The 20,762-nt window shown below is 40.9% G+C and overlaps 1 protein-coding gene and 1 non-coding gene across 3 annotated transcripts; both read left to right on the top strand.

Annotated features, from left to right (window-relative positions):
* Positions 1–9,292: 9,292 nt before the first annotated feature.
* On the top strand, positions 9,293–9,376 carry TRNAL-CAA (transfer RNA leucine (anticodon CAA)). The gene has a single exon. It is a non-coding gene; the product is annotated as a tRNA-Leu (tRNA).
* Positions 9,377–12,769: 3,393 nt separating this feature from the next.
* LOC143556022 (protease Do-like 7) lies at positions 12,770–18,239 on the top strand. Of its 2 annotated transcripts, none has more exons than XM_077045459.1 (22): positions 12,770–13,040; positions 13,110–13,180; positions 13,269–13,462; positions 14,088–14,124; positions 14,220–14,345; positions 14,429–14,518; positions 14,599–14,664; positions 14,755–14,811; positions 14,898–14,963; positions 15,038–15,145; positions 15,227–15,357; positions 15,454–15,619; positions 15,697–15,978; positions 16,080–16,262; positions 16,332–16,437; positions 16,504–16,674; positions 16,768–16,883; positions 16,955–17,182; positions 17,265–17,480; positions 17,554–17,711; positions 17,799–17,910; positions 18,003–18,239. In XM_077045459.1, the coding sequence occupies exons 1-22, from the start codon at positions 12,770–12,772 to the stop codon at positions 18,180–18,182; spliced, it is 3,135 nt and encodes a 1,044-aa protein (XP_076901574.1). In that variant the 3' UTR covers positions 18,183–18,239. The 2 variants fall into 2 exon arrangements, with proteins under 2 accessions (XP_076901574.1, XP_076901575.1); XM_077045460.1 differs by having other exon boundaries at positions 12,786–13,040; positions 16,768–16,847.
* Positions 18,240–20,762: the final 2,523 nt, after the last annotated feature.

Below are 20,762 nucleotides of genomic sequence, written 5' to 3'. Positions count from 1 at the left end.
CCAATCCATGGGCGTATGTGAAGACTTTTGGGCTCACTCTGTTCCTCCAGCTGAAAGGAGGTTTCAAGAGGACCGCGCTCGCGTGGACTTGCTTAATGACCACCTTTTTGCTGGGTCTGCGTTCTTTGCTGCCTCCCAAGAGCTTCGCAATGATAATATAAAGGTACGTGATGCCCTTGCGGAGGCCAAGAAAAAGGCTAAGATTTCTGCTTGGAATCTTTCTGATGCCCGAGAGAGGGCTGAGAAACTCCAAGCAGAACTTAGCGAGAACCGGGAAAGTGCCAACGCTGCTTTTGTGAAGCGCGGGCTTGAGCTGCAAGCTGCGCGGGAGAAGCTGCAAGCGGCAGAGGCAGACGCGGCCAAGTACGCGCGTCGAGCGCATGACCTGGAGTTGGAAGCAGAGGCGCGTGACCAAACTATTGCGCAGGTTAATACTGACAAATCTTTATTGGAGAGTGAGGTTGCGCGCCTGAAGAAAGAGCTCGATGCTGCGCGAGCGGAAAAGAATGAAGCCTTGGCGGCAGCGGCGTCTGACAAAGAAGAGCTAAAACAAGCCAAGGAAACTGTTGAGTTGTTAAACTTTCAGATCCCTGCTCTTGAGACGTCTGTTTCTTCCCTCGCGCAGGACCGTCAATGGCTGATTTCACAGGGTGTGACTCGTTGCGCTTATGCGATGAAATACTCAGACGAGTTTCAGACCCTTGTGATGGATTGTAATGCGGCGTCGCGCTTGGTGGGTCGAGCTGAAGGGTTTAAGGATGGTTATGAATATGGCATGCTAAAGAAGAATCCATCCGATTACCCTTATCAGCTCGACGTTGTCTGCGATGACATGGCTGAGGTGGGGGAGAAGTACCTGAATACTCCAATTCCCATCCTTGAGCAGGTATTTTAACCTTAATGAGTTTACTTGACCTATTTTCATAATCTTTTGTACTCATACTGTTCCTTGTGACTTGCAGATAGTCGCGCTTGCTGACCAGCCCGATCTTGGCGCTTTAAAGAAATTACTTGATGAATGTGAAGGGACTGGTGGCCATGATGATGGCGCGGGCAACACTACCTCTGCCAGCGGCTCTGGCGTGGCCAAAGGGCCTACTCCTGACGCTATCATAATAGAAGACGACTCTATTCAAGACGAACAGATTGATTATGGTAAGTTTGGAGATGACGAGGAGCGGGCTACGCCAGATGCTGAGGGAGGAAGTAATGATGAGGACGATGAAGAGGCTGATATTGATATAGAGACTTGAAAAGCCCCTTTTTTTTTTTTTTTTTTTTTGTATTTGTAGTTTTATCTCATCATTTGTAAATTTGTAAACTTCTATGTTTGTGGAATGAAATTTTGTTTTTCCCTTATTCGCATCTTGCGCATTCCCAATTCGTCTCTTTATATTGCATGTTTGTGCTCGTTGAATATAAGGTATGCTTACACATTGAAACTTGGACAAGGCTGTAAGGAAATTATTTTATTTAATCCTTAACAGTTGTCATATTTCAAGTTATTTTGCAATATTCTGAATATGCTGACACGTGCCTTAGCATTTCATTGTTCCTCTTTTGCGCGACGTTATCGTGCATTTATTATAGGGAATTATGAATGAGTTTTTTAGCCTTTACGTGTCAGTATGTGTTACTCTGCTTATATCCATTGTAATCCCATGCGCGGCCCCGACCTGAGACCTTAACAACTATGCTTTGGCATGTGCTTTGCCTTAGTTGTGCTTAGGTATTTTTATGGTCCAGCTGCGCAATACGTAGGATGGATGCTATGAGTAATTTGAGCTAAGACTCATATTATTGGGCTAAGGCCCTGAGCTATGGCTCATATTATTGGGCTAAGGCCCTGAAGTTTTAGAGTTAAAATTCGTTAACACGTTTGAGCTTGAAGCTCGCGCATGTATGTTTTACTTCGTTTTATCTTTAGTTTGATGTCAATACAATGTTGTCATATTGCTCAAAATTAATAAAGGGAAGTGTGAAACATGTATGCAAAAGGTAATAGAACGCATATTAAGAGAAAATAGCGCGTATCATTATTCATAATGGCTTAAAAAGCCTTGATTACAAACTTGACAACTTTTACATGAAACATTTTCTAAGTTGTGTTGCGTTCCATGTGCGCGGGATCTTCTTTCCATCTAAATCTTTTAAAGCGTATGCGCCTTTTCCCAATTCTTTCGAGACTTGATAAGGTCCCTCCCAGTTGGGAGACATCTTTCCCGGAGGTATTGCGCGACTAGCTTCATTGTTCCGAATGACATAATAATTCTTCTTGAAGTGGCATTTTTTCACGCGCTGATTGTAGTATTTTTCTAGCTTTTTCTTGTATTTGGCTTCACTGATGATAGCCGCCTCTCTGCGTCCTTCAAGTAAATTGAGATCCAACCTCCTTTCGCGCTCGTTATCCATCTTGCTCATCATGAGCACTCTATAGGATGGGCATCCAATCTCTGCTGAAATCATAGCCTCCGTTCCATAGGTTAGGCTGAACGGGGACTCGCCATTGCTGGTTTTGTTTAATGTCCTGTGCGCCCACAGGACATTGGGTAGCTCCTCGACCCATGCATGGGACTCTCCCTCCAACCTTTTCTTCAGCCCATTCAGCAAGTTTTGGTTCGCGCGTTCCACTTGGCCATTCCCTTGAGGGTGGTACACTGAAGTGAAGACCTGGTTGATGCGCAATTCTTTGAGCCAACTGGATATCTTCCTGTCAGTGAATTGTTTGCCATTGTCGCTCACGATTTCCATGGGCAGGCCAAAACGGCATACGATGTGGCTCCAAATAAATTGCTTCATTGCCTCAGCTGTGATTTTTTCCAGTGGCTTGGCTTCAACCCATTTTGTGAAATAGTCTGCTGCCACTACCAAAAACTTTACTCGCCCTGGCGCTTGTGGTAAGGGACCCACAATATCGATTGCCCACTTGTGGAAAGGCCATGCAGAGGTCACCGGAATCAAGTTGTTCTTTGGCCGCATGGTGTTTGGCGCATAGCTCTGACACGCTTTGCATTTTTGGATTTCTTTTAACGCGTCCAAGTTTATGCCTGGCCAATAGTAACCTGCATTCATTGCCTTGGCAACCACCATGCGCGGGCCAGCATGTATTCCACAGATTCCTTCGTGTATCTCTCTGATCACATAGCTTGCCTCCTCAGCGTCTAGGCATTTCATGAGCGGTCCAAGATAAGAGCGTCGATATAACGTACCATCAAGCAGTTCGTAGTTCTGCGACTTGTGTCTTATCTTCCTCGCCTGTGCGCGATCATCTGGTACCTTTCCCTCCTTCAAGAATTCCATTATTGGGGTTATCCATGATGAAGGTGTTGTATGAATTACAAGGACAGACTTCGCTCCCACTGACGGGTTGCTCATTACTTCCACCCTGACATCTTTGCCAAAATGATCGAAGCTGGTTGATGCCATCTTTCTTAGCGCGTCGGCAGACTTATTTTCACTGCGCGGAATGTGTATGATTCTGAAAGAGTCAAATTGTTCGGTGAGTTTCTTCGCCTGCTCTAGATACAGAGGCATGGTGTTCTCCTTGGCATCATAAAGGCCATTGAGTTGTGCTGCTACCAGGTATGAATCTACATGAGCGTCTAGCTTTTTAACTCCGAACTTGCGCGCGATGCGCAAACCAGCCAGCAGGGCTTCATACTCAGCTTCATTGTTGGTGCTCTTGAAATCCAACCTGATTACGTAAGTATACTCATGATTTTCTGGATCCACCAGTTTGAGGCCTGCGCCGGACCCTTCGTTGTTTGAAGCTCCATCAGTGAATAATCTCCAAACGTTTTCTTCATTATTGGCTGGCGGAGGGTCTACTTCGCGCTGAGCCTCAGCGACTTTTCCTTCAGGAATTTCTGCGATGAAATCAGCTAAGACTTGTCCCTTGATTGCTGGACGAGGCTTATAGGTGATCGTGTGCTCCTCTAATTCCAGCGCCCATTTTGTCAGCCTTCCTGAGAGCGCGGGACATCGCAAGACTTGCTGGATGTTGTAATCAGTCAGGACTTCAATAGGATGACCATTGAAATATCTGTAAAGCTTGCGCGACGCATGCGTTAGTGATAAAACCAACTTTTCTATGATGGTGTAGCGCGTCTCAGGATCTGTCAGCACCCGACTTACGTAATAAATTGGTGTTTGGATTCCCTTGCGATCCACCAATAATACTGCGCCTATGGCGCGCTCTGCTGCTGACAGGTACAACGTTAAAGTTTCACCAGGTAGTGGAGCTGTGAGCGCAGGCAGATTTATCAGACATTCCTTTATCTCATTGAAAGCTTGCTCGGCCTCAGGCGTCCACTTGAATTGGCTTTTCTTTAAGCAATTTCTCAATGTGTTAATGAATGGGGTCGATTTGCTTGCATGGTTTGCTAGAAACCTGTTAATTGATACCAATCTACCATTCAACTTTTGAACTTCCTTCATGGTGGATGGTGAGGGCATGCCGAGGATAGCCTCCACCTTTTCTGGGTTCACCTTGAAACCATCCTTGGTGACCATTACGCCGAGAAATTTCCCCTCTTCCACGCCGAATGTGCATTTGCTCGGGTTGAGCTTCATGTTTACTTCTTTTAGGCGCCGAAGGGTTTCTTCGATGTCTTTGAGCATTTGTTTTTCCTCCCTGCTTTTAATCACCAAATCATCCACGTAGACTTCTAAGTTTTTTCCAATCTGCTCGTTGAAAATTGCGTCCATGAGTCTTTGGTAAGTGGCTCCTGCATTCTTCAAACCAAAGGGCATTTTTGTGTAACAAAAAATACCCTTGTCAGTTCTGAAAGCAGACTTGTCTTCATCCTGTGGTGCCATTTGAATTTGGTGATAGCCCTTATAGGCATCCAGGAAACATTTGAGCTTAAATGGCACCACAGAGTCCACTTTCATGTCAATGTTTAGGAGGGGGTAACAATCTTTTGGACACGCCTTGTTGAGGTCCTTGAAATCAATACACATTCTCCATGACCCATTGCTCTTCCTTACCATCACAGGATTGGCTACCCATGTTTGGTATCGTATTAGGCGAATGATATTCGCGCGCAGTAGATCTTCTACTTGCTCATTCATGGCCTTTGCCTTCTCGTCTCCCATGACTCTTTTCTTTTGAGCAATTGGCTCTACAGACTTGAATGTGTTGAGAGAGTGCTGCGCCAGGTCTCGCGGAACCCCAGTCATATCAGAATGTTGCCACGCGAAGACTGACATATACGTTGTGAGCAATCTTTTCATTCTCACTCTTGTGTCATCTGATATCGTAGCTCCGATTGTGATTGTCTGTTCTGGGAATTTTGGGTTGAGAATCCATTCCTCTGGCGCGTTGTTTGCCACTGGAAGCTTCATTCTCCCTTCTCGAGGTATACTTGTTATTGCGCATAAATGATCTCGATACACAAATGTTACTCATGTTGGTGTTGGGAACCCCAACGCGCCATGCGCTGGTGACGGTATGGCGTTGAATTGGGCAATCGTTCCTCTACCCAAGATCATACTATGGCATGAAGTGGTGGGCAAGACCAGGAAGTTGACAATTTCAGCTCGCTTGTGCTTCTCATCCCCCATAGTTAGTTCGAATTGTATCTGACCTAGGGGGTGAATAATTTCGTTTGAGACACCCGAGATAGGTGCACTCACAACTTCGAGCCTTGCTTGGTCTTCTGGATCCAACTTCCTGAAACATTGCTCATACATGATGTCTGACTCACTACCGGTGTCCACCAGGACTCTTGACACCTCATAATGAGCGATGTGTGCAGTGATGACTAGATGACTGCTGATAGACGGGCCTCCTCTGATTCTTGGAAAGATTACTTGTTGCTCGCGCCAATCCCCTTGGATTTGCGTGCTTCTCTTCCTCGATCTTTGCCCTTGCTTTCTTCCTTCAGCTACGCAGATTCTTTTGAATTTTTTACTGGCTGAGGCTCCGTCTGGTTGTTCATTCTCTGGTCTTAAATTTTTTACCAGGTGAGCCAACTTGCCCGATTTCACATCCTTTTCGATTGCATCCTTCAAATGATGGCATGCATCGGTGTTGTGCCCTGTGGATTTGTGAAATTCACAATATTTGCCACTGTTCGGTGATCCCTTATGGAGTAATGGCCTGGGGCTTTTAAACTGGACATTCTCTGTGCTTAACACTTGCGAAGGCGTTTTGGTGAGGGGAGTCCATATTCTTGGTAGAGGTCTGTTAGGCTCTTTGCCACCTTCCTTCTTGTCACCTTCTCCGCGATTAAGAATGTCTTTTTGGGGTGGGGGTGAACTTTGTTGCGCTTGCTTTTCTGTGGGAGAATAATTGGTTTGTTGCAACCTGGACCATACGAAGTTTTATCTGCCCCTCCTTTCATTGTTGCGTGGTGCTTGTGTTCGATGCCCTTTATCTCTTGCTCTGTCTTGGGCAATTTGTTTTTCATTTCGCGCGAAGACTCGCGATGCTTCCATAAGCTTAGCCCAAGTGGTTGGCATGCCTTCTCTGCTCACGAGAGCTCTGCGGAGTTGATCACTGCGCGCACCTTGTATAAAGGCCACGCGCAAGAGTTGTTCAGTGATGCCTCCAATTGCAAGAGATTCCTGATTGAAACGAGTTATGTAGTCTTCAATGGTTTCATCATTTCTGCGTACGCAGTGCATGATGTCATCGGGGTCGCGCGTGTGTCTGCGCTGCTGTATAAAGTGAGCCTGGAACTTTTCCAATAGCTCTTCGAACCCATCGATTTGTCCTGTCGGCAAGCTTTCGAACCAAACACGCGCTGCACCCGTGAGGCAGCGAGCAAACATGTGACACCATGTTGGCATCGTCCAGCTTTCTAAGTTTCCAGTGTTATAAAAACCTTGTAAGAAATCATCTGGATCTGTTGTACCATCGTATTTGCCTAAACCACTTGGCATCTTGGTTTTGTGTTGAATGGGAGCCTTCGCAATGCGCTCAGTGAATTTTGAATGTTTTACCAAGATGGCTGGCCTATACGGTGTGGTTACGTCCACTTGCGCTTTCGCTTGTGGGTTGTATGGTGTGTATAAATCCATATCAGCTTTGGCTCCAGGTGCTATGTGCATGTGTGCGCGAAGCTGTGAACCTCCTGTATGAGTATCTCGCGCCTTCTTCATGCTGTGCACCTCTTCCTCATCACTAATATCAGCTTGTTCGGTGTGAACAGAATGACCGTCTTCCAGCGCGCGCGTCTTTTTTGCTGTTCCCTGAATGGTTTGTTTATCAAATGCGAGCCTTTGTGTTAAATCGGCTAACTTTTTGTGTTTTACCAACTCATTGTATTTGTCCATTAGACGCCGTTGTTCGTTTATGAGCCATTCTTTAGGGTCATTGGTTTCAACTTCCGGGTCCATTGGTCCTTTTTGTTTTGTACCAGTCAGATTTTGGAACGTGAGATCGTCTGGGGGAGTTTCAGTTTGATCATGAGGTGTTGTGTTGAAGGGATGGTTACTGGTGGTGCGCGCAGTGTCACGCGGCGCCCTCAGAACCTGATGTCCCTCATTAACATCCTCAAGCTCATTATCCTCCAGAACTTGATCGTTGTTTTGAACACCAGAAACCATGGTGAAGATTTTCAGAGAGAAAATTGATGAAATAGTGGTTTTGTTGCCGTTGTAACAGGTGATGGCGCCAATGAAGAAACGTGTATCGACTTACTTTGTATACGATCTACGTTCCTCGGGTATGAGTATGCTATATCACCGATGGTTTTCCGAGATACGAGTTCTTCTACCTACAAAACGAACAGCACCGTGAGCTTACCCCTCAGAAAGGGACAGAGGGGTCTTCTTTGGGGTAACCCTCCGGTGTGAGAATAAGATATTGCAGGAGAAGATAAGAATGTGAAGATGAGTAAATGATTTAGAATATATTTCTTGCCTTCCACCAACTGTGGAGGTGGTGTGGTATTTATAGTATTAGGGTTTCCAATGATTGGGCTCAGACCCAATTAGGACCTTTTTGGCCTCCTCCTATTGCTTCGCGCCACGTGTACTTAGGACACCTGGTGCTTTTTCATTGATTATTCTCTGACCAAGGTATTTTACCTGACCCATGTGCCAACACGTGGTGACACATGGGTTTTGCTGAGTTGTCCACCCTTCATTGGCAGCTGTCAACATCAGCACATTCTTTATTCCTTAAAAGATACCTTCTGGAAGGTTGTTTGATGAGTACAATCATGGTTGTCCTTATCCTGATTTGGATTAGACTATTGTCTCATTTGTTGTGTTGTCCTTTATGCGCCTATCCCGGGGATGCGCAAGGTCTTCTCTTTATTCTCACGCGCAGATGTTTCATGCGCAGATGTGATATGCGACACGCGCAGATGTGATATGCGTGAGCATATGTGATGCGTGAGCATATGTGATAAGCGCTACGCGCAGATGTGATATGCGTGAGCATATGTGATGCGCGAGCGTATGTGATGCGCGAGCGTATGTGATGCGCGAGCGTATGTGATATGCGTGAGCATATGTGATATGCGCCACACGCATAGGTTTTGGCTTTGTGTCTTCGTGACATCCTGATTTCAAGCCTCTTGTCTATATCTTGTGGGTTGACCCGCCCCGCTCGATGTTAAGGCGGGTGTATACCCCTTCAACATGTAATAATATATATTTGCACATTGTTACAATAAAAATATAATAAAAAAGTGCTTTATGTCTATCTGCACTCTCTCTCAATAATTTATCTCTTCTTTCTAGATATTTTTTCTTTTTGAGTATAGCAATGGGCACATGAACATGGAGTGCATGCAAATATATATGCACTTAAAACAAAATGTTATCAATACCGTATTTTTAGAAAACAAACCTCCAACATGTTTAAATTCATGTGCAATTTAGTCAGTTATATAATAAGCAGTACAAAGGTTAAAGCGTTCATAATCATAGCTAGTCTCCAACATACTGTTGGAGTATTGCTTCTGCATTTGTGATTATTCAAGTGATTTAACACAAATGTATCAATGGTAAGGCGGGTTTCAAACATGCCGAATCTCAATTTATCACTTTTATTACACTTGAAACACAGACACCTCTTTGTTCTTAAAATACGTTTTCTTTTAAACAACAAGATACTTATAAATAAACAAAAACCAAGAGGCATACATGGTGATTGATGCCCATTAGCCGGCTATAAAACGAAGCTAATAAAAGCACACAACACACAACCAAGTCATCATATAATCACATAACAATTTATTTGTATATTATCGTTAAAAGTTGGACCAATTATTTACAAAATTAGAGAGTTTTCAAAACTCGTACTAATAACTAATTGAGAATCCCTAGCCATCAAGTCAGGATGGCCGAGTGGTCTAAGGCGCCAGACTCAAGTTCTGGTCTTCGAGAGAGGGCGTGGGTTCAAATCCCACTTCTGACATGGACTTTTTTTTTATTTCCAGTTAGCCCACGATGTTTAGCTATAATTCATTTCTGCCCCTCGCATTACATAAATTAATGGTAGCTCCGTAAAAATTCTGATTCATACAACTTACCAAAAAATATATTTTTAAATTTTATTTATTCATTTGTGATAAATTATATATTCATTTCATGAGTAGTATTAAAATGCTTTTCCAAACAAAGATTGCATGAGTGTTTGTTATGCTTGTAAATTTTGTAACACTTCATTTATAATAATTAGAGTTTTACCTGACGTGTTGCGTCGGGGCTAGTCGGTAAAACTCGGGCGATGGTAAATCCCAAACATTGTCAATCTCTAGCGTTGAGGCGGCAAGTCAAAGCGAATTTGGTTGGTTTCGGTTACAAGCGTTATGGTACCGGAACTAAAACTTTAAATAAAACAAAAAAAAGTAAAATTAAGGTGGATCAATGAGGTAACATCTATCGGTAAAACTCAAGCGTTAGTAAAACCCGAGCGTTGTCAATCCCAACCATTGAGGCGTTAAATTTACGGAATTTCGGTTGGTTTGCGACACTTTTGTTACCGTAGCGGAACTAAGAAAAAAATAAAAAACAAAATTGGCATTTGGTCGGTTTTCGTTACCTTTGTTACGGTGACATAGCTAAAACGAAGGGCAAAAAGTATACGCAAACTTAAACAAAAAATTACGGTAACTAAAACGAAAAAAATTGGCATCCGATCGCTTTTCGTTACGTTCGTTACGCTATCGATAATAAGAAACAAAAAAAAACAAAATGCCGAAAACCATTAAGAGGCCATAAAATAGCCCAATGGTAACTTTAAGACACCCAAGTTCTTATTTGTTATTATTAGTAATAGTAATACCATAAACATAAACAATAAAAAGGCTGTTACAAGTCACAACAAAATTCAATATGTTTAGGTAAAAAGATATCGTATTAGTCACTTAGCGGTCATCCATAATATAATATGTTTTCATACGTATATAAGTAATAACGAACACGTAGGACAGTCGTAACCAAATTCATATATATCCAATGAAGTATGTGAGTTGAATAAATAATATACTTTGTCGGCTATGTAGGCCAATTGGGATTTTGTTTATACATCCGCATTCAAACTACTAGGACCCTATTTTGAATCAATGGTGGGACCAAACCAAACCACACTCCATCCATGACCCACCCACCTAGAAAACAAAGAAGCAAGCAAACACTAACAGTACACCTAACAAACTTGCGAAAATTCTCAAAATAGCCTTTTTAAGAGAGAGTTTCTAAAATAGTCATTTTTTTCTTAAATTTTTTTAGAATTTAGACTGTTAAAATGCATTAGAAAAATATAAAAATAAAGAGGGAGCAGGCCAAATTTCGAAGGAAAGTTAGGTAGGAGACGAGATTTGGGGAAATAATGAAGGTAAAGTTCAATTTTTTTTGTAATCTTGGAACAAAAGTTCAGATTTTTCCAAAACTTTTTTTTCTTCAAAAAACCGTCTTGAGAAACTGTTTTTTATGTTTTCTACCTTTCCCGTCCATATTTTCAAATTGTTGGAAAAATATATTTTTTACAATTATACCCCTGAACCACCACCATCACCGACGCCGTCGGCCCCACCCCATCACCACCACTGTCACTACCACCATAGCCGCCTCCATCACCGCTACACCCATCACCGCTGCACCATAGCCCGGTTCAATTCCTACTAAGAGCAAATTCTATAAATATGGGCAAGCCCACAGGAAAAGATTCGAATTTTGGGTAAGAAGAGTTTGACAAGTTTTATGACATTTTTGGAAAGATACCACTACCACTGAGTTAACGTCGTTAAAGAAAAATAAAAATTTCTTTTGAGGAGGTTACCGGTTCAATTCCTACTAAGTGCAAATTCTATAAATATGGGCAAGCACCACAGGAAAAGATTCAAACTTTGGGTAAGGAGAGTTTGACAAGTTTTATGACACTTTTGGATAGATACCACTCCTGCTGAGTTAATGCCGATAAAAAAAAAATCGGTATCAAGCGTACGCTTGTTTATATATGTTTTGGGATTATAATTTGTCTTTTTCATATTTATCTTCTAGTCTGCTAGTCTGCTAGCAAACCTGTTGTATTTATATTGTATGGTTGTTAATAGAAAAGTATCAAATGTTGTATGGCTTTTAATAGAAACGTGTCAAATAATCCTAAGACTTCGTATACGTTGTAACTATAATTTGTATCTTTTCCATATTTATATTCTTTCACTGAACAGTTAATATTTCCATAATATTTTAAGGTGAGACAGAAACTCACAATCTTTTAAAGTTTTGGTTAAAAGTCATACATCTCAAGACCAAATAGTAGTTGTGCTCTGTATTTATTACACAGTTTGTGAGAAAATTGTTTATATTATATTGACAGGCATGACCAGTGCCACAAGTTATTTTTTTATTTTTTGATTTCTTTTATTTGGTTTTTATATATTTGAATTTTTTATTAGTTTATTTTATTCACGTAACAAAGCCAATTGGCATGGATCAAAATTTTGTCATTGTTTCGACATAACGCTGCGACGGGTTTGTTAGTTATTATCTAATACAAACAAGAAGTTTGGTGCCGCAAAGTCCCGATTGGGCAATTTTACGGCACCGTATTGGTTCTTTTTGGTTTGTTTTAGTTTCGGTCCGTAACAAACCTAACGAAAACCAACTGAATGCAAATTTTGTTTTGTTTTAGTTCCGATATCGTAACAAACATGATGGAAACCGACCGAATTCGAGTAGACTCAACGTGTTTTTTATTAGTTACATATCGTAACAAACGTAACAAAAATCGACATAATGTTGATTTTGTTTTGTTTTTTTTTTAGTTCCGTTACCATCACGAATGTGACATAAACCAACCGATTTTTCGTAGACTCATTGCCTCAATGCCCCGGATCAACAACGATCGGGTTTTACCAACCCCCGAGTTTTACCAGCTGACGCCACCCAATCGGTCCACCTTAAATTTTATTGTTATTTTTATTTTGGTTTTAGTTCTGGTACAATAACAAACATAACCGGAACCAATCAAATTCGAGTCGACTTATCGTCTGAGCACTTGTGACCGACAACACTTGGGTTTTACTGTTACCCCGTAAAACACTAGTTAGTTTATATTTATTATATCGCATGATTCTAAGTATAAGTCGAAAAGGAAAATAGAACATTCAAATATACTATTTGTAAAAGGATTGGTTACACCAACGTCACATAAAAAGTTCACACTCACATCTAATTGTCAATAACTTTTAAGAGTTGACCAATAGTTTGACTCCAAAAGCCATTTATAACTGTTTATCTTACGCCTCGCCTTCGATCTCTCATCGCCGTAACCGTCACCGGAGTTTCACCACTGTCACCGGAGATGGATGACTCATCACAATCGGAGCCATTGGATACAACTCATCACGACGATGATCTCTCCATGGAAATCGATCCTCCGTCGGGAGACAACCACGCCACCGCCGAGGATTGGCGGAAAGCGCTGCACAAGGTCGTTCCGGCGGTGGTTGTGCTCCGTACGACGGGGTGCCGAGCCTTTGATACCGAATCCGCCGGTGCGAGCCACGCCACGGGGTTTGTTGTTGATAAGCGCCGTGGAATTATTGTAACTAATCGCCACGTAGTTAAACCAGGTGACTGTTAATAAGTTGACTTTTATAGTAATTGAGTTGACTTTTAATTTGAGTGTGTGTGTTTTGTAGGTCCGGTGACAGCTGAAGCTATGTTTGTGAACCGTGAAGAGATTCCGGTGTATCCGATATACCGAGACCCTGTGAGTTGGTTTGTTAATAAGATAATTCATGTGTGTGACAGTTTGTGGTGATTTATAATATTCTGATTGACTGATTGTGCAATTTTAGGTTCATGATTTTGGATTCTTTCGGTATGATCGTACTGCGGTGAAGTTTCTGAGCTATGAGGAGATACCTTTGGCTCCTGAAGCTGCTTCTGTTGGACTGGAAATAAGAGTTGTTGGGAATGATAGTGGAGAGAAGATCTCTATTTTGACTGGTACTCTTGCGCGTCTCGATAGGGATGCACCGCAGTATAGGAAGTATGCTGCTTCACAATGTTTTCCTTGTTTATAGTCTTGGTTTGATAAAGTTGTGTAGACAAACAGGTATTTGGCTACTTGCATATTTGGTAAAGAGAATGCTGTTGATAAGAAAATGGATATGATATTGAATCTTAAAACTGTTTTAAATGAAGCCTTCTTTTACAGGGTAAATCTATATTTGGTTTTGGAAAACTGAAAATAACTAAAGATTTATGCGTATTTACAATGAAATGGGAATAATTTTATTTTGCTAAAACTGGGGAAACCTGTTAAGAGTTTGAAATACGGGGCCCATCGAAAATTTTCATCTATTACTAATGGGCTCCGTAACTCTAAACGCCACAAAAGTTATGCCATTTTGAACCTTTTCTAGCAAATTTCGAATTGGTCCAAGTATGAGTATGCTAGCTCTTGGATTAACTTCTTGTCAAAGATGATTAAAATCCTTGCAGCTTACATTATATTTGGTTGATTTACTACATCTATATGCCTGATTTGTGTGATTTGTTCTGCTTTCATAGGTGTTATTTGGATTTTATAACATGTAATAATAGTGAAAAAGATGAATAAAAGATCACCGCTATTCATCACATGTTAACAATAAGATATTTTCTTGCTGCAGAGATGGCTACAACGATTTCAATACATTCTACATACAGGTGAGCTCCCTGCTGCTAATGCTATTATTTTTGGGTTATTCTTGACTTTGACCAAGTAGTTTGGATTTCTTATATTATTTTGTTTCCCACAACAGGCAGCCTCAGGTACTAAAGGCGGTTCGAGTGGGTCCCCAGTAATTGATTGGCAAGGACGTGCGGTTGCATTAAACGCTGGTTGCAACTCTTCTAGTTCCTCGGCATTTTACTTTCCTTTAAAACGAGTACGTACAATATAATATGTTGGAACAAGAAATGTTATGCTTTCTAAGGAATCATACATAAACTCTGAAGTTTGGATTTGCAGGTTGTTAGGGCGTTAAATTTATTGCAAAAAGGAAGAGATTCTAGTCAAGATAAGTGGCAGGCTGTTACGGTACCTCGCGGTACAATCCAGGTTTGTTGGTTACATTTTCTTAAAGTTAATTCATTATTATTAAAATGTTTTTTTTATTATCGGTCTCTTGCTGCTGTTAGGCAACCTTTGTCCACAAAGGATTTGATGAAACACGCAGGCTCGGTTTACAAAGTGAAACAGAGCAGGTCTTTTAGTTTTTATTCAACTTTATTTGTTGATTCATAAACAAAACGTTAAGTTCTCACGTTTTGGAATTTGATTTGTTTTTGGGTTAGTTGGTTCGCCATGCGTCTCCACTAACTGAAACCGGGATGCTTGTAGTTGATTCTGTGGTAAGTCTTTCAGATTCTGTTGTGAAATTGCCATCTACAGATTCAGCTGAACATTTATGTCTGGCATCATCACATGTATGCTGTAGGTGCCAGGTGGCCCGGCTTGTAAACATTTGGAACCGGGTGATGTTCTTGTTCGCATGAATGGGGAGGTATGTGCTATATGATATAGTTTATTAAACTATCATTTGTAAAACTATGCTTAAATGAACTAGAGTTTATGCAGGTGATTACTCAGTTTCTGAAGATGGAGACTTTACTTGATGACAGTGTGGGCCAAAATGTTGAGTTAGAGTTTGAAAGGGGTGGCACATCTTTGACCGTTCAGTTAGTGGTGAGTGATGGTTGACCGGTCTCTTACATCCATGTTTTGTGCTTTTGGTATTGGAAAATTCAATATAATGTTTTGTTTCAGGTTGAGGATTTACACTCCATAACTCCAAACTACTTTTTGGAAGTTAGTGGGGCAATTATACACCCGCTCTCATATCAACAAGCTAGGAATTTTCGTTTTAACTGTGGTCTTGTATATGTAGCAGAACCCGGGTAAATATGTGTGCAGATAACAAGGTTTCTCTTTGGTCTACTTCTGAAAATGAAAATGTTCAACCATTTGTTTTTATATCTTTTTTTCATTTGCAGTTACATGCTTTATCGAGCCGGGGTCCCACGGCATGCCATTATCAAAAGATTAGCGAATGAAGACATTTCAAACGTTGAAGACTTCATTAATGTTCTATCCAAGCTCTCTAAAGGAGCTCGGGTTCCATTAGAATACATAAACTACAAAGATCGCCACAGGAGGAAGGTATTTTAATAATAAGATTGGTAAAGTATATTTTTCAGATGTTTTTGTGGATAATATTGACTTTCTTTTGGTCGCAGTCTGTTCTTGTTACAGTTGACCGCCATGAGTGGTATGCTTCACCTAACATATATACGCGCGACGACACTTCTGGTATTTGGATAAGAAAGACGGCTTTACCCTCAAATTCCCAAGTACCTAATGGTGTTACCAGCATGGACACTAGTAGCTCCGCACATGTTCAAGAGGAATCCACCAATAAAGATTCATCTGCTGATATGGAAGATCGTGACACATCAGTAGACTCTGTTAATGCTTCTGTTGCTGAGCGTGTAATAGAGCCTACTCTTGTCATGTTTTCGGTAACATCTTCAAAATCAAATTATCGTTCATTTATTAGTATTTGATGGGATTTGTGTACAACTTTTGAAATATTTATATTTACTGGTGTATGCCGTGTCAGGTTTATGTACCATCATCATGTATGGTTGATGGTGTTTATGCACAGCATTTTTTTGGAACTGGTGTCATTATATATCATTCAGAAGAAATGGGGTTAGTTGCAGTTGACAAGAATACCGTTGCCGTATCAGTATGTGATGTCATGCTTTCTTTTGCTGACATTCCAATCGAAATTCCTGGGGAGGTATGAAACAGATATTAAAAAAATTAAGAAGCCGACCGTTTGTTTTTGTTACAAGGTTTGATTTTTCAGGTGGTCTTTCTCCATCCAGTTCATAATTATGCAATTATTGCATATGACCCTTCTGCCCTTGGACCTGCTGATAAATCAGTAGTCCAAGCTGCCCAACTTCTTCCAGGTAGGACAACTTGAACCAGATCAATGGTTGAGATGTTTTCTCATTTTCGTTTTCATTTTGTGACAGAACCTGCATTGAGGCGTGGAGAGAGTGTGTATCTTGTGGGTTTAAATAGGAGTTTACAAGCAACATCTAGAAAATCTGTTGTAACCAATCCGTACGCACCTCTAAAGATAAGTTCAGCTGATTCACCGCGTTATAGAGCAACGAACATGGAAGTTATAGAGCTTGATACCGGTAATTATCAATTTATCATTATCCATTTTTAAATTAATTTTAAAACATATTTATATTCATTAAATAGTTAATGATGTTGGTTGCTGTATGCAGATTTTGGTAGCAATTTTTCAGGAGTACTAACTGATGAGCATGGAAGAGTTAAAGCTATATGGGGAAGTTTTTCAACTCAGGTTCGTACTAATCATCGATCAAAAAAGAAAAAGAAGGTTGGTTCTCTTAGTTCTTTGTTAGTCAACCTATGGTTGACTAAAATCTGATGATGAAATCTTGGTTGCAGATCAAATATGGTGCGAATTCATTTGAAGATCATCATTTTGCAAAAGGTATTCATATACATTCAATCAGTCAAGTTCTTGACAAAATAATATCAGGCGTGAAAGGACCGTCTCTTCTAATAAATGGCGTTAAAAGACCAATGCCTCTAGTTAGGGTTTTAGAGGTCGAGTTTAATCGTACTTTACTTTCCAAGGCTAGAAGTTTTGGGCTCAACAACAACTGGATCCAGGTATGCAGTATGCTTCTCACCTTTTTTTTTTTTTTTAATATAACCAAGAATTCATATTTTTTTTAAATTTGTCATGTTGAAGGCTCTTGTAAAGAAAGATCCTGTTAGACGTCAGGTTCTGCGGGTCAAAGGTTGTTTAGCAGGATCTAAAGCTGAGAATCTATTGGAACAAGGTGATATGGTTCTTGCAATCAATAAGAAGCCGGTTACATGTTTTACTGATATTGAAGATGCATGCCATGCCTTGGATATGTATGATGACATGGATGCAAAACTTGAATTCACCATCTTTCGACAGGTTAATCATATTAATGAATCTTCGTTTAATGTGAGAAATATTAATGAATCTTGTTTTGTGGTTTGCACATCAGGGGCGTGAAATGGATGTTCAAGTGGGAACAGATATAAGAGATGGAAACGGTACCACACGTGTAATTAACTGGTGTGGATGTTTAGTACAAGATCCTCACCCGGAAGTACGTGCTCTCGGGTTTCTTCCGCAAGAGGGTCATGGTGTATATGTCACAAGGTACGGGTTTGACCTGTTTTTGCCCAGTCAGCATAATGTCGGCTTGATGTGTCTAAAGGCTAAAGAATATAATTTACACTGTTGCAGGTGCTCTTCCGGGAGCCCCGTGCATAGATATGGTTTATATGCTCAACAATGGATTGTGGAAGTTAATGGAAAACCTACTCCTGATTTGGATGCTTTTGTTAATGTCACAAAGGTACAAATGTTCATTTATTCTTTGTTTGTGTTTTTCAATAATTTACACTTTCGTTTATTAAATTTAAAGCAATGCGTGTATACTCCATACAGGAAATTGAAGACGAAGAATTTGTTCGTGTACGGACAGTGCACTTGAATGGGAAGCCACGGGTCCTGACACTGAAACAGGACCTGCACTACTGGCCTACATGGGAGCTCAGGTTCGATCCTGAAACCGCCATGTGGCACAGAAAGATTATTAAATCACTGGAAGCTGGAGATAGCATATGAACACTGAATTCGTATCAAATCATTGGGCTATATTTCTTAGATATACACGTTGTAGCTTGTACATATATTTGATGCATAATAAATGTTTGCATTTTGAGGTTTTCTGGCATTTTAAATCAAAAATTGCATTATAAACATTTAAAAGAATCCAAATATTTGACACTAATCAATAAACTGATAACAGACATTTGTAACATAAATAATCATACACATATCTGAGCTTTAACAAAACTACACTTACAAGAACTCTGAAGGTGAATTAGCATCTGGCTTCCCATGATCATCCAATCCACCTGGAATCGGATGCTGCAAAACCTGTGGAGCCAGAGCACCCAACCCATCACTCGTCGACCCAAAAAACTGACAGAAAAACCGAGCCATGACTCCAAGAATCTGCATCTGATTCTGACATGCGTTTGCATGCAACTGCATCATCTGCTTCTCGTGTTCAACCTGCATCCGCACCATCTTCTCCCGCCACTTCATCTCCTCCTCCTCCCACCTCTCCTCCACCACCATCCGCCTTCGCCTCTCCTCATCAAACTCCATTTCCAACCTCATCCTACTCTCAATCTCCCTCTTCGCCATCACCATCCGCCTCTCTTCAAACTCCAATTCCCGACACTCCTCGTTCCGAAAATCTCGCTCAGCCTTCTTCTCTTCTCGTTTCCACTCCCGCTCCTTCCGCTTCAACTCTCTCCTCATCATAACATCTCTCAGCTCCAACATTTGAGCTCCCACCAACCCCAACGTCCTCCCATTCACCCCCTTCCTCGACTTCTTCACCCGAACCAAAACCGAACCATCCGTTTCCTCATTCTCACTCCCATCCCCATCCTCCTCCTCATCATCATTCTGTAACTCATCAAACCCTAACCCAAAAAACTCATCAAAGCCATCAACCGGCCGCTTATTATCACTCGATTCAACCTCGACATCACCGAAAACCTCCTTATACCTCATGAAATTCTCCCAGTGATTCTCGCCGTCCTCCCAATTAAACTCGGTATCAGAAACCCTAATCTTCTGTTTGACTCCTAAATACTGATGACGCATGTTCTGGACCTTGATGCATACGTCACGCCAGGACCACCTGAAGGGGAAGTGGAGCGGGTCACGGAGGTGGTGGACGGAGTTGACGTGTTCGGCGATTGGTTTGAACTTCTTTTCTCTGGTTTTGAGCTTGGCTAGGGTTCCGGTGGTGAGCAGGTCGGAGTATTTGGTGAGGAGTGTTTGTTCTTCCATCTCTGACCACTTCTTTCGCTTCATTGATGGTTTACCGGCGGTTAATCGGAAAAGAGACTGTTGGCCGGAGAAAGAGGAGAGAGGACTAAACCGGATTACTTGGTAATAAATGACTAGAAACTGAATCGGGGCAGTTGTATTCAAGAACCGGTTTATTACGGAATAGACCGGTATTTAGGCTATCGCATTATATGAAATCGGAGAGTTAGATGACACACTCTGGCCAGACTATGTTTTCTTAATCAGGCGTGCGCTGGCTTCAAAGTTTGACTTGGTCGGTCCCCTGTCAAACCATATCGCCAGCTGCCACTTGACAGTTGTTGTGTTGCCACAAGAGCAGATTTCTCTGGTATAACACTTGATGGGACAAAAACCCTGGTGGGCTGAGAATCCGAATTGACAGGCCTATCTTAAATCTTGCAGTGTTAATATACACAAAAAGTGACACAAATATCGATCAAACTTGAGTCTTCGCTTAAAAACTCAAGTTTTTCTACCACTAGGTTGCAGCCTGGTAGGGGGGTTATTCTTTGAATTGAATATAAAATGATTTAATAATCTAATAATTCTTTGATGGTTGAATCATTATTAAACCTGATATACTATTAATGACTTATATATTTTTAATGTATGTTCAAACAAAATTGTTTGGCATGAGGTTGTAAACTGAGCTGAGTTGATCAGAGTCTGGTTTCGCTTAGGTTCGAAGTTAAATGAGTTGGCTCGAATCAGTTACGTTAATGAGTTGAACTAGTCAATTTTGAGTTAAACTCACAAAAGAGCTCAAGTCAACTTGTTTATTTTTGAATTTAGTTAAGTTTTTGTTTATTACATTGGCTCAAACTTGACTCGTTTACAAACAAGTCAATTTTGAGCAAGCTACAAACTTCTTCAACGTCCCTAGTTTGGCATGGTCAATAATGCGTCCCTAAATATGTTTATACTTAAAATGCAATTGGTGAATGAGCAAGATTAATTTGGTGGATTTTAAAGCTAACATGTCGGCTTAGGTGATTTAGACATAGGTGATTTAGACAATAAAACTCAAGACCATTCTTATAGTTTTGAATATAATCATATGGATGTGTCCATTTGATTAAGACCTATTTGAGTTGAATTGGGCATCAAATTAATGGAAATAATAGATAGGTGAATTTATTATGTATAGTGCATAAAACGCACACTAACAGAAATAGCGTTGTCTATTTTACGTGTTTTAGCTTATCATGAGAAATGAAGCCATGTATTGCACATTAAAAGCCTAAGTTGCTAGGGGAGTACAAATATACTTCTGTTAACAACATTTTTTTACGTCTAAAGTCTAAACCACACCCA

This window comes from Bidens hawaiensis, unplaced genomic scaffold (genome assembly GCF_021521415.1).
Source record: "Bidens hawaiensis isolate Kalapana, Puna unplaced genomic scaffold, B.hawaiensis_p1.1 tig00018424_1, whole genome shotgun sequence".
NCBI lineage: Eukaryota > Viridiplantae > Streptophyta > Magnoliopsida > Asterales > Asteraceae > Bidens > Bidens hawaiensis.
The sequence above is the reverse complement of the archived record's forward strand: the minus strand, read 5'-3'. Positions and strand labels throughout refer to the sequence as shown.

Bases quoted from the DNA above. Each gene is read 5' to 3' on its own strand.
- LOC143556022 (XM_077045459.1), top strand. From the start codon at position 12,770: ATGGATGACTCATCACAATCGGAGCCATTGGATACAACTCATCACGAC. The intron at 15,979-16,079 runs GTAACATCTTCA...ATGCCGTGTCAG, and splicing joins CTACTCTTGTCATGTTTTCG to GTTTATGTACCATCATCATG. The intron at 16,884-16,954 runs GTTGGTTCTCTT...TCTTGGTTGCAG, and splicing joins GATCAAAAAAGAAAAAGAAG to ATCAAATATGGTGCGAATTC.